At 34.4% G+C, this 12,890-nt stretch overlaps 1 protein-coding gene across 12 annotated transcripts in view; it reads left to right on the top strand.

Moving 5' to 3' along the window:
- The window catches only part of TANC2 (tetratricopeptide repeat, ankyrin repeat and coiled-coil containing 2), a 554,326-nt gene that overhangs the window by 461,120 nt on the left and 80,316 nt on the right, over nucleotides 1-12,890 (top strand). For all 12 annotated transcript variants that reach the window (XM_079134934.1, XM_079134933.1, XM_079134942.1 and 9 more), the window contains one exon: nucleotides 536-767. In XM_079134934.1, coding sequence (XP_078991060.1) covers nucleotides 536-767 — 232 coding nt within the window. The remainder of the gene's footprint in view (nucleotides 1-535; nucleotides 768-12,890) is intronic.

The raw sequence follows: 12,890 nt of genomic DNA, 5'->3' as shown, positions 1-12,890 counted from the left end.
TCTGTGTTTGGGTTCTCAGAAAATATTTAATGATGATTTTAAAATCTGGATTATTTTATTTTGTGAGACTTAGTTTATAACATAACTGTAATCAAAAAACGACATAAGTCTATGTATTTGTTGAGACTAAAGTGATTTTTCTCTATTTTGTTCCTAATGTTTTGTTGCAAGACTAGATATACTACACTGCTGTGCTGAGTAAGTAAATGTTAGTGCTATTAATATACATCTTGAATCTCAATCTTGCTTCATATTTTCCTATTTCTTATGATCCAAAAGGATAATTTAATTTTTAATTTATAAATTTTAATTTTGGGGTTGTGATATCCTATGTATACAATAGAAACATGTCAGATTTCTGATCTTATATAAATCGGGCAGTTGAGTTAGCAGCTTTCATTTGTACTTGTAAAGATTGAGAAAATGGAGAGACAGAAGACAGAGAATAATCATATAATAACCATTATATAGTAAATAACTAGCCATTGCTTTTGCCACTAATAAGCCAGTTTGTATTTTCATCTTCCATTTGTAGGTAGTTGCCTATCACTATTGCCAAGCAGATAATGCCTACACCTGCCTGGTACCAGAATTTGTCCACAATGTTGCTGCTCTGCTCTGCCGTTCACCTCAGCTGACAGCTTATAGGGAACAGCTTCTTCGGGAGCCTCACCTGCAGAGCATGCTGAGCCTTCGATCCTGTGTTCAAGACCCCATGGCCTCCTTTCGGAGAGGAGTCCTGGAGCCCCTGGAGAATCTCCACAAAGGTACAGAAGAGGTTCAAGGAGACAAAAGGAGCCCCAGGTCACCTGGGTCATGAAATAAAAATGATTATTTTTATCACATTAACAAAACTAAATGATCTATAGCTAATGTCCTGCAAGATACAGTAACAGATACAAGATTTTACTTGGAAACAAACCAATTCCTTTAAAAATTCTATTTCCTTTAAAAATTTTTTTATTTCGATTTTTAAATGTAATTCATTTTTCTTACACTAATCATAGTAGAGCTTCCAGTCCTTTCTGTGAAGTTAAAATAAATCTATGAAGTTTGTGGTTCCAACTCAGTGTTGTAGAGTCTCTATAGTTAGAAACTCTCCAGTCTTTATGTAATATTTTTATTACCCCTTCAGTTCAGGTAAAGCAGTCATGGTTGTACAACCTTGTGTTCATACTAGAAATACACTATGAAAAGTATTTAAAAGATATAAGGATATTCCATAGTCCATAAATTATATCAGGAAAGGTTTTTTTTAAGTGAAAACAAAGTTAAATGGACTCTTATCTCCTACTCATGCTCATGCCTCTCCTCCGTTTTCCCTCTGCAGCCCTAGTGTACATTAGAGCCTAAGGAGAGCCATCTCCTTAAAGACCGTACATGCCTTCCAGTGCATTCTTCCTTATACTTTTTACACTGTGTTCTCAGTGCTAGAAGCTGAAGAAAAGGATTTGAGTAAGCATGAGATTCCTGAAGGATCCTGTTTACTCCCAAAAGACTTACATACCTTTCTCAAAGGTTTTGAAAGTACTATATGTGTTCATAATTTCTGTTATCCTGGCCATCATCTTTAGTTGATGCTAATCATCTTTACTCAGATGCTGATTACCTAGACATCAAATTTCTCTTTTGTCTAAAATCTGATAACGTTTATCTCTATTTGTATTACCTCTTCTTCTGCCTATTAATCATGCCTTACACCTTTTTAAACACTGGAAAATTTTTCCCTAAATATTTAAAGCTTATTTCCTATACATTCACTCAATTTCTAATCCTGTTAATTCTGCCTTCATTGTTTCTCACATCCATTTTTCTCAAATTTGTTCCTACCATCATTACCCCAAGAGCTATTTAGCTACCCATAACATTATATCATTATTACCTCTTCCTGGTATTCTCTATTCTTTCACATCATAACATACTTAGAAAATCACAAAAATTTGTACAGCAGACTGGGATAAAAATTCCTGACTACTCATAGCTGAACATAACAGCCCAAAGCTATAACTGTGCCAAGCGTGGGTACCATAAAAGGCTAAAGTGATTCCTTTATTTTTTTTAGACTAGGTCTCACTGTTTTACCCAAGCTTGTCTCAATTTCTTGGTCTCAAGTGATCCCCCTGTCTCAGTCTTACAAGTACGTGCCACCAGATCAACTAAGGTATTCATTTTTAAGCATACTTCCCAACCATTCATGGCCTACCTGATGGAGGAGCTCTTCCTCAGTCTCTCCAATCTTCTAGGATTTATGTACTGCTTTCAAATAAAGCTTCATAAAGTGTTGCGCTGATCACTTAATTTCCCAGATCAGAAAACAATCCCAGCAACCTGGAAAGCTGAGGCAGAAGAAACACAAGTTCAAGGCCAGCCTTACCAACTCAGCAGAGACCCTAAGCAGCTTAGCAAGACCCTGTCTCAGAATTTTAAAAAAGTACTGGGAACGTAGCTCTGTGATAATGCACCCCTGGATTCAATCCCCAGTACCAGAAAGAAGAAAAACTAATGATTCCCTGTTGCCTACTGAATAATCTGTAGCTGCATAGTCTCAGTGCTTGATAGTCTGCATCCAGCCTACTTTCCAGCCTTATTTTTTTGCTTTTATCCTTTTGAATCCTATGCTTACATGTAAACTAAAATATTCACTAGTACTTAAATACTTCCCTACATTTTCTTTCTCCACATATACACTCAATGTTTCCTTTTTTAAAAAAATTTTTTAGTTATACATGGACGCAATATCTTTATTTATTTTTTTATGTGGTTCTGCGGATGGAACCCAGTGCCTCACACATGCAAGGCAGGCACTCTACCACTGAGCCACAGCCCCAGGCCCTCAATGTTTTCTTTTCTTAATATGCCTTCTCCTCACATCTCTTGACTTTCAGAATTCTACCTACCTTTCAAAGACCAGCTTAAATGCCACCTTTCTCATGAGACACCTTGATTCACCTTCCAGCCTCTAGTCAGAAACAGTGTCCTTCCAAATTGCCATTAGATCTTTTTTAAAATACTTCAATTATGATATTCAACACATTGCTCTATGTATAATAAGAATTTAAAATTTTATCACAAACACGACTCTGTGCCAGATATACTTTGCTTGCACTGCACAAAAATTAGTTATTTCTATACTTACTAATCCCTTTGACTGAATTGTACACTTTTGAAGTTAAGATTTTTTGTGTGTGTGATGTTGGGGATCAAACCCAGGACTTTTCACATGCTAGTGGTGCTCTACCACTAAGCTGTATTCCCAGGTCCAAGAACTTTATTCTTATTCAACTTTTATTCATCATAGTGGTTCTCTGACCTTGAACATAATAAGACATTTTAATAAATAAATTTTGAGCAAATAAGTGACCTTAGAAACTGCTAATATGCAGGGGTATCTTAAGAAAGTGCTATGATACAAGGATCTACACCTACTGGGTATTTCAAAGAGAATATACAAACACTTTTACAGAGTCAGCTCCAGATTCTCAACCATATTCCATATGTTTTAGAATTTTGTTACAAAATACATCTACTACTCACTTAGGTCTCTATAATCAGCTTTAGATACCCCTGTTGTCAAATACTATTATAAGTGAATTTAAATATTTCATCTTATTCTCCTGTTTTTATTCACCCTTAAAAATCACCATCATAAGCAATCATTGAAAACAGTTTTTGAAACATTCAAAATTATTTGATTAACCCAAATGAAGTCAGGAAGAAAAATGAAAAAAAAATTAAGTCAGAACAAGCAAAATGGTAGACTTAAAATCAATCATAATCATATCAATAATTACATTAAATGTAAATGGACTAAACACATTGAAAGACAGAAACTGTCAGACTGTATAAAAAGTAAGACCCAACCATATATTTTCTATATGAAATTATTTAAATATGAAAGTAGAAATTATTTAAATATGAAAGTACAGATTGAAAGTAAAAGGATATAACCCAGAGTAAGCAGAAAGAAGGAAATAATAAAAACAAGAGCAAAAAATAATGAAATAGAAAATTAATTAATTAATTAATAGAAATATTGAAATTAAAATTAATAGAAAAATAGATAAATTCCAGCAATGCTTTTTAAGAAAATGAGAGAATATCAGAAACTAAAAGGAGGTATCGCTGTAATTCCTAAAAATATTAAAAGTAAGAAATTATTATAACTAACTTTATAACAATAAATTCAAAACATTACCTAATGTGGACACATTCTTAAAAAAAAAAAAAAATACAATCTACCAGGGGTGACTCTAGAAGAGATAGAAAATCTAAATAGCACTATATCTGTTACATTTAATTATAATTTAAAAGAAACAGAAAACCTTCCCACCAAGGAAACTACAGATTCTTATGGTTTCACTGATGAATTACATTCAACATTTAAAGAAGTATCAGTCTTTTACAAATGTTTCCAGAAAAGAAGGGAGCATTTCACAGTTTATTAAGCGAGCATAATGCTAACACCAAAATAAGTAGCTCATAAGAAAAGATTATAAAACAGTACTCCTCATGACCACAGTAGTAAAATCCTGAAAAAAAAACTAATAGCAAATTAATTCATCTTGCTTGTTCAGGAATGCATTGTTAGTTTAACATTTCAAAGTTAATCAGTGTGATTTCTCATATTAACAGAATAAAAGAGAACATTCATACAGTCATCTTAATAAATGCCAAAAAGCATTTGGCAAAATCCTACACCAATTAATACAAAAACTATGCAAACTGGGAATGGAAAAACACTCAATTTGATAAAGGGCAACTCCAAAAAACATATAGCTAATGGCAAAGTGTTGACTCTTTTCTTCCTAAGATCAAGACTAGGACAATGTTCTCTTACTCAGTAATTTTTTCAACATCCCATTGGTGAGCCAAGCTAACACAATGAGAATATAAGCAAAAAAAAGCAAATAATATAAAGATTGGAAAGAAATAAGTAAAATTCTTTATTTGAAGAAAGCATGATTTCTGTATAGAGTTTCTAGGGTATCTACACAAAAAAGCCTACTAGAACTAATAAGTACAAAACTTTGAATTATAAGATCAATGTATCAGCAACAAAAATTGAAAAGCGAAATTTTAAAAGTAGTGTGCCAGTTTTAAAATATGACTGCAAAATCTTTGACTTTCCTCTCATTGAAAGTTGGAATCTACATCTCCTCCCTTTGTATTTGGGTAGGCTTCTTACTACTTCAGCTAACAGAATACTGCAAAGTGATTCATTGTGACATCTGAGGCCGGGTCATAAATGACCATGCAGCTTTGCTCTTGTTTAGTGAAATGCATCCTTTTAGAGGTATGTGTTTCCATGTAAGAAGTCTGGCTACCCTGAATTCACCACTGTGAGGAAGTGCAAATGACATGGAATGTCCAGTTGACTATTTCAGTCTTCAAGTCATTTCAGACCTGACACCAAATAGATCAATGAATAAGCTTCCAAATGGTTTGAGCTCTCAGCCCTGTCCATTTACATAACCCTTAACTGTTTGATATAGCATTAGATAACTGTAAGAAATACTATTTTCAGTGGCACCAAAAAACATGTACTACTTAAGCATACATTTAACAAAAGCTATAAAAACCTCCACAGAGAAAGTACAGTGAAAACATTGCAGAATGAAATTAAAGAATTTAGTAATTGGAAGATCATGGATAGATTAAAAGATGTCAATTTTTCTACAAACTGGTTTATAGATTCAACATAATTCCAAGTCCATCAGGGTTTTTCTTTAAAAATTGACAATTTTTAGAAAAGCAAAGGATCAAGAATAGTCAAAACAATTTTGAAAAAGAAAAAAGTTGGAAGACCTGACAATATCTAGTTTCAAGACTCACAGCATTACAGATTACTACAATAATCATGACAGGCAGTGCTATTTTACTAAGTGACAACCAGCTGAGAGTTGAAGAGCTGATTCGAGGTGTAAAAATTTAGCTGCTCTCATGAGCCAACTTGAGTCAGCTCCAACACTCCATTGACACAGGACTAGAAAATAGAACAGTGGAACAGAATGGAAAGTCCAGAAATAGACCTACACATAAATGTACTCTATTAAATCTTCTCAAAACTTTCAAGACAATTTGGGAAAGATAATTCTTGCTACCAAATGGTCCTTGAACCATTGAATAAATATGTGGAGGGTACAAATCTCAATCCTTACCTCACATTGTATATAATAATAAATTTAAGGTGGATAATAGGCTGACATAGAAATGCATACTTTCTAGAGCTAATAGAAAAAAACATAAAAGAATATCTTTAGACCTTAGAATAGGTAAAGATTTCTTTTTTTTAACAGCATATCATTTGCATATTCATAAATTTACATAGAGTAATGATGTTTGATTCATTCCATTATTTTTTCCTTCCCACCCACCCCTCCCACCTCTCTTTTCCCTCTATACAGTCCCTCCTTCCTCCATTCTTGTCCCACTCCCACCACCCATTAAGTGTCATCATCTGCTTATCAGTGAGATCATTCCTCTTTTGGATTTTTGAGATTGGCTTATCTCACTTAACATGATATTCTCCAATTTCATCCATTTGCCTGCAAATGCCATAATTTTATTATTCTTTATAGCTGAGTAATATTCCATTGTATATATATACCACAGTTTCTTTATCCATTCATCAATTGAAGGGCATCTAGGTTGGTTCCATAGTCTGGCTATTGTGAATTGAGCCGCTATGAACATTGATGTGGCTGAATCTCTGTAGTGTGCTGATTTTAAGTCCTTTGGGTATAGGCCGAGGAGTGGGATAGCTGGGTCAAATGGTAGGTCCATTCCAAGTTTTCTAAGGACTCTCCACACTGCTTTCCAGAGTGGCTGCACTAATTTGCAGTCCCACCAGCAATGTATGAGTGTGCCTTTTTCCCCACATCCTCTCCAACACCTATTGTTGCTTGTGTTCTTGATAATCGCCGTTCTAATTGGGGTGAGATGGAATCTTAGTGTAGTTTTGATTTGCATTTCTCTTATTACTAAAGATGGTGAACATTTTTTCATATGTTTGTTGATTACTTGTAGATTTCTTCGGTGAAGTGTCTGTTCATTTCCTTAGCCCATTTGTTGATTGGGTTATTTGTATTCTTGGTGTAGAGTTTTTTGAGTTCTTTATACATTCTGGAAATTAGTGCTCTATCTGAAGTATGAGAGGCAAAGATATTCTCCCACTCTGTAGGCTCTCCCTTCGCATTGCTGATAGTTTCCTTTGCTGAGAGAAAGCTTTTTAGTTTGAATCTATCCCAGTGGTTGATTCTAGCTTTTATTTCTTGTGCTATGGGAGTCCTGTTAAGGAAGTCTAATCCTAAGCCAACAAGGTGAAAATTTGGACCTACTTTTTCTTCTATAAGATGCAGGGTCTCTGGTCTGATTTCAAGGTCCTTGATCCATTGTGAGTTGAGTTTTGTGCAGGGTGAGAGATAGGGGTTTAGTTTCATTTTGTTGCATATGGATTTCCAGTTTTCCCAGCACCATTTGTTGAAGAGGCTATCTTTTCTCCATTGTATAGTTTTGGCACCTTTTTCTAGTATGAGAAAATTGTATTTATTTGGGTTTGTGTCCATGTCCTCTATTCTGTACCATTGATCTACCTGTCTATTTTGGTGCCAATACCGTGCTGTTTTTGTTACTGTTGCTTTGTAGTATAGTTGAAGTTCTGGTATTGCGATACCCCCTGTTTCATTCTTCCTGCTAAGGATTGTTTTAGCTATTCTGGGTTTCTTATTCTTCCAGATGAATTTCATGATTGCTTTCTCTATTTCTGTGAGGTACATCATTGGGATTTTAATTGGAATTGCATTGAATCTGTATAGCACTTTTGGTAGTATGACCATTTTGACAATATTAATTCTGCCTATCCAAGAACATGGGAGATCTTTCCATCTTCTAAGGTCTTCCTTAATTTCTTTCTTCAGTGTTTTGTAGTTTTCATTGTAGAGATCTTTTACCTCTTTGGTTAGATTGATACCCAAGTATTTTATTTTTTTTTTTGAGGCTATTGCAAATGGAGTTGTTTTCCTCATTTCCCTTTCAGCTGTTTTGTCGCTTGCATATAAAAATGCTGTAGACTTATGCGTGTTGATTTTATAGCCTGCTATTTTGCTGAATTCATTGATGAGGTCTAGAAGTTTTCTGGAGGAGGTTTTTGGATCCTCTAAATATAGAATCATGTCATCGGCAAATAGTGACAGTTTAAGTTCCTCTTTTCCTATTCGTATCCCTTTAATTTCTTCAGTCTGCCTAATTGCTCTGGCTAGAGTTTCGAGGACAATGTTGAATAGAAGTGGTGAAAGAGGACATCCCTGTCTTGTTCCCGTTTTTAAAGGGAATGGTTTCAGTTTTTCTCCATTAAGAATGATGTTGGTCATGGGCTTAGCATAAATAGCCTTTACAGTGTTCAGGTATATTCCTACTATCCCTATTTTTTCTAGTGTTTTCAGCATGAAGGGGTGTTGTATTTTGTCAAATTCTTTTTCTGGGTCAATTGAAATAACCATATGATTCTTATCCTTAAGTTTATTGACATGATGGATTACGTTTATTGATTTACGGATGTTAAACCATCCTTGCATTCCAGGAATGAACCCCACTTGATCATGGTGCACAATTTTCTTAATATGTTTTTGGATACGGTTTGCCAATATTTTGTTAAGGATCTTAGCATGTATATTCATCAAGGACATTGGTCTAAAATTTTCTTTCCTTGATATGTCTTTTCCTGGTTTGGGTATAAGGGTGATATTGGCTTCATAGAATGAGTTTGGTAGGGTTCCCTCCTTTTCTATTTCCTGGAATACTTTGAGAAGTATTGGAATGAGATCTTCTTTGAAGGTCTTGTAGAACTCGGCTGAGAATCCGTCTGGTTCTGGGCTTTTCTCGGATGGTAGATTTTTAATGGCTTCTTCTATTTCATTGCTTGATATTGATCTGTTTAAATCGTGTATGTCCTCCTGGTTCAGTTTGGGAGGAGCATATGTCTCTAGAAATTTGTCAATGTCTTTGGTACTTTCTATTTTGTTGGAATACAGATTTTCAAAGTAGCTTCTCATTATGTTCTGTATCTCAGTGGTGTCTGTTGTGATATTTCCTTTTGCATCATGTATTTTAGTAATTTGAGTCCTCTCTCTCCTTCTCTTTGTTAGGGTGGCTAAGGGTTTATCTATTTTGTTTACTTTCTCAAAGAACCAACTTTTTGTTGTCAATTTTTTGAATAGTTTTTTTTTGTTTCAATTTCATTGATTTCAGCTCTGATTTTAATTATTTTCTGTCTTCTACTACTTTTGCTGTTATTCTGTTCTTCTTTTTCTAGGGCTTTGAGCTGTAATATTAGGTCATTTAGTTTTTGACTCTTCATTCTTTTCTGGAATGTGCTCCATGCAGTGAATTTTCCTCTTAGTATCGCTTTCATCGTGTCCCAGAGATTTTGATATGTTGTATCATCATTCTCATTGACCTCTAAGAATTTTTTAATCTCCTCCCTGATGTTTTCTGTTATCCATGTTTCATTCAATAGCATATTATTTAGTCTCCAAATGTTGGAGTAATTTCCTTTTTTTACTTTGTCATTGATTTCTACTCTCAGTCCATTATGATCTGATAGAACAGAAGGCAGTATCTCTATTTTTTTGCATTTCCTAAGGGCTGCTTTGTGGCATAACATATGGTCTATTTTCGAGAAGGTTCCATGTGCGCTGAGAAGAAAGTGTATCTGCTCGTTGATGGATGGAATATTCTATATATGTCTATTAAGTCTAGGTTATTGATTGTGTTATTGAGTCCTATGGTTTCTTTGGTTGGATTTTGTTTGGAAGATCTATCTAGTGGTGACAGCAGTGCATTAAAGTCGCCCAGAATTATTGTGTTGTGGTCTGTGTGATTCTTGAAATTGAGAAGGATTTGTTTGATGTACAGGGATGCACCATTGTTTGGGGCATAAATATTTACTATCGTTATGTCTTCCTGATTTATGTTCCCTTAAGCAGTATGAAATGTCCTTCTTTATCCCTTCTGACTAACTTTGGCTTGAAGACATCCACAGACTAAAGGTGAAAGGATGGGAAAAAACCTACCACGCACATGAACTCAGTAAAAAAGCAGGGGTTTCCATCCTTATATCAGATAAAGTGGACTTCAAGCCAAAGTTAGTCAGAAGGGATAAAGATTTCTTAAGACATGTTTTTTAAGAAGATAAATTAGATTTCATCAAAATTAAGAAATGTCTGCTCAGCAAAAGATAACAAAGGGGAAAACAAGTCACAAAGAGGGAAACAGTATTCTTATCTATGTTTGTGTATGTGTGTGAGGAAGCATTTGTATCCGTAACACCTAAAGAACACACACAAGCCAATAGTGAAATGATAAAACAATCCTATTTTTATTTTTCATTTATTGATTTTGTGTGTGTGTGTGTGTGTGGTGTGAGATGGAACTCAGGGCTCTGTACATAACAAGGCTGCACTATGCCACTGAGCTGCATCACCAGCCAAAAAATTAGCACAAGGTTTTGTTTTTATTGGTTTTTTTTTTTCCTTGTCTCCTACCCCACCCTGCCCTTTGGTGCCTGGGATTAAACCCATGGCCTTCCTTGTACATACTAAGCACATGCTCTACTACTGAGCTACATCCCCGGCAACAATCTAGTTTTCAAAGAGATAAAGATTTAAACATTTTACAAAACAAGATAGATTAATAGACAGTGAAGACATGAAGTGTTTAACATCATTAGTTGTCAAAGAAATGTAAATTTAAATTACAATGAGATACCAGTTCACACCCATTCAAATGGTAAAATTAAAAAGAATGACCATCAAATGTTGGTAAAGATGATAAACAGCTAGAATTCTCATTTATTTCTGGTGGGATTATAAAATGGCACAACTACCTTTCAAAAACTGGTAGTTTCTTATAAAGTTAAATATACATTTGCTTTATGACAAAGCAATTCTATTCCTATATATTTACTCAAAGGAAATTAAAATATCTACAAAAAGTCTTATACAGAATGTCTAGCAGCTTTATGCATAGTAGTCAAAAAGTAGAGACAACCCAAATGTCCATCAATAGAATGGATAAACATAAATTTGTGAAGTGGAATACTTCATGATAATAAAAAGGAACACACTTGACAGTATAAATGAGTTTCAGAAACATATTAAGCAAAAGAAGCAAGTTTAGTCTGTGGTGATAGAAATCAAAGGAATGGTTGTTTCCTACTGAAGGTTGGTAGAAGGGAACCCGAGAGAATTTTCTGGAGTGATGGAAATGTTCTACATTTCAATCCAGGTATTGGTTGCATGAGTACGTATGTGTCAAAACTCACTGAAGTGTACAGTTAAACTCTTCTCAATTCACTATATATAAATTTTATTGGAATCATTTTTAAAGTAGATTATTTTTTGAAGGTAGAATTTCATTTCTAATGGAAAACACTTTAAATTTACAGTCAGAAACTAGATTTCAGATTACATACTTTCTTTAAAATATGTCAGCATTGGGGCTGGGGAGATAGCTCAATCGGTAGAGTGCACTTTAGTTCCATAAGTGTAGTTATTAGAACACACATACCCATATACACACATAAAACAAATGAAAAACTTTTAAAGTTTCTCAGTAGGCTTTTGCTTGAACCACCAATGAAATGAAAGGAGAAACTCATTCATTACCACAACTAAAAGAAATATAATTCAGAGGTAATGTGAAGATTTTCTAAATAAAAATAGTATCTGAATCTTTTTACATTTATAATAATTTCTGTACAATGTACTAGTGATAGAATCTTATGTATTAGGATTCAGTTCTTAATTTGATACTGGATATGTTCTTTACTCTTGCAATCTACAAAATTATTATTTCAGGCACCTAGGTAAGGTCCTAGAATGGGACTACTAGGGAAAACATTAGACAAGAAACAATACAACTACTAGAAGAAAACATAGTGGCATCACGCCAACACATTGGTGCAGGCATCAGCTTCCTTAATAAGACTCTAAAGCTCAAGAAATAAAACCAAAAATCATTAAGTGGTATGGCATCAAATTTAAAAGCTTCTACTCAGTAAAGTAAGTAAGAGTGTGAAGAGAGAGCCTACAGAATGGGAGAAAATCTTTGCAAGGTACTCTTCTGAATGGAATTCATACATAACCAGAATACATAAAAATACTCAAAAAATTTAACACCAAAAAAACACTAAAACCCACTCAATAAATGGGCAGAAGATCTAAAGAGATATTTCTCAAGAAAAGAGATACAAATGGCCAACAAATATATGAAAAAATGTTCAACATCCTTGTCAGTTAGGGAAATGCAGATCAAAACTACACTGAGATTTCATCTCATCCCAGTTAGAATGGCTGCCATCAAGAATGCAAACAATAGGGGCTGGGGTTATAACTCAGATGTAGAGCACTTGCCTAGCATGTTGTGAAGCACTGGGTTCGATTCTCAGTACCTCATATGAATAAATAAAGGTCCAACTTAAAAAAAGAATGCAAATAACAATAATTGCTGGCAAGGATGTGGGGAGAAGTTACTCTTATACATTGTTGGTGGGAATACAAGTTAGTACAACCACTTTGGAAAGCAGTATGGGGATTCTTCAGAAGACTAGGATCATTTGACCCAGGTATACCATTCCTTGGTATTTATCCAAAAGAATGAAAAATCAGCATACTATGATACATGCATACCAATGTTTAGAGCAGCACAATCTATAATAGCCAAGTTATGGAACCATAACTTGTTGATGGGTACCCATCAACAAATGAATATATAAAGAAAATATGGTAAATATACGCAATGGGAATTCTCACCATAAAGAAGAATGAAATTAGTTATTTGCTGAGTGGATAGAACTGGAGAACATCATGCTAAATGAAATAAGCCAGACTTAG

Source organism: Sciurus vulgaris (assembly GCF_902686455.1).
Source record: "Sciurus vulgaris genome assembly, chromosome: 3".
NCBI classification, from domain to species: domain Eukaryota; kingdom Metazoa; phylum Chordata; class Mammalia; order Rodentia; family Sciuridae; genus Sciurus; species Sciurus vulgaris.
This window is presented reverse-complemented; position numbering and strand designations above follow the sequence as displayed.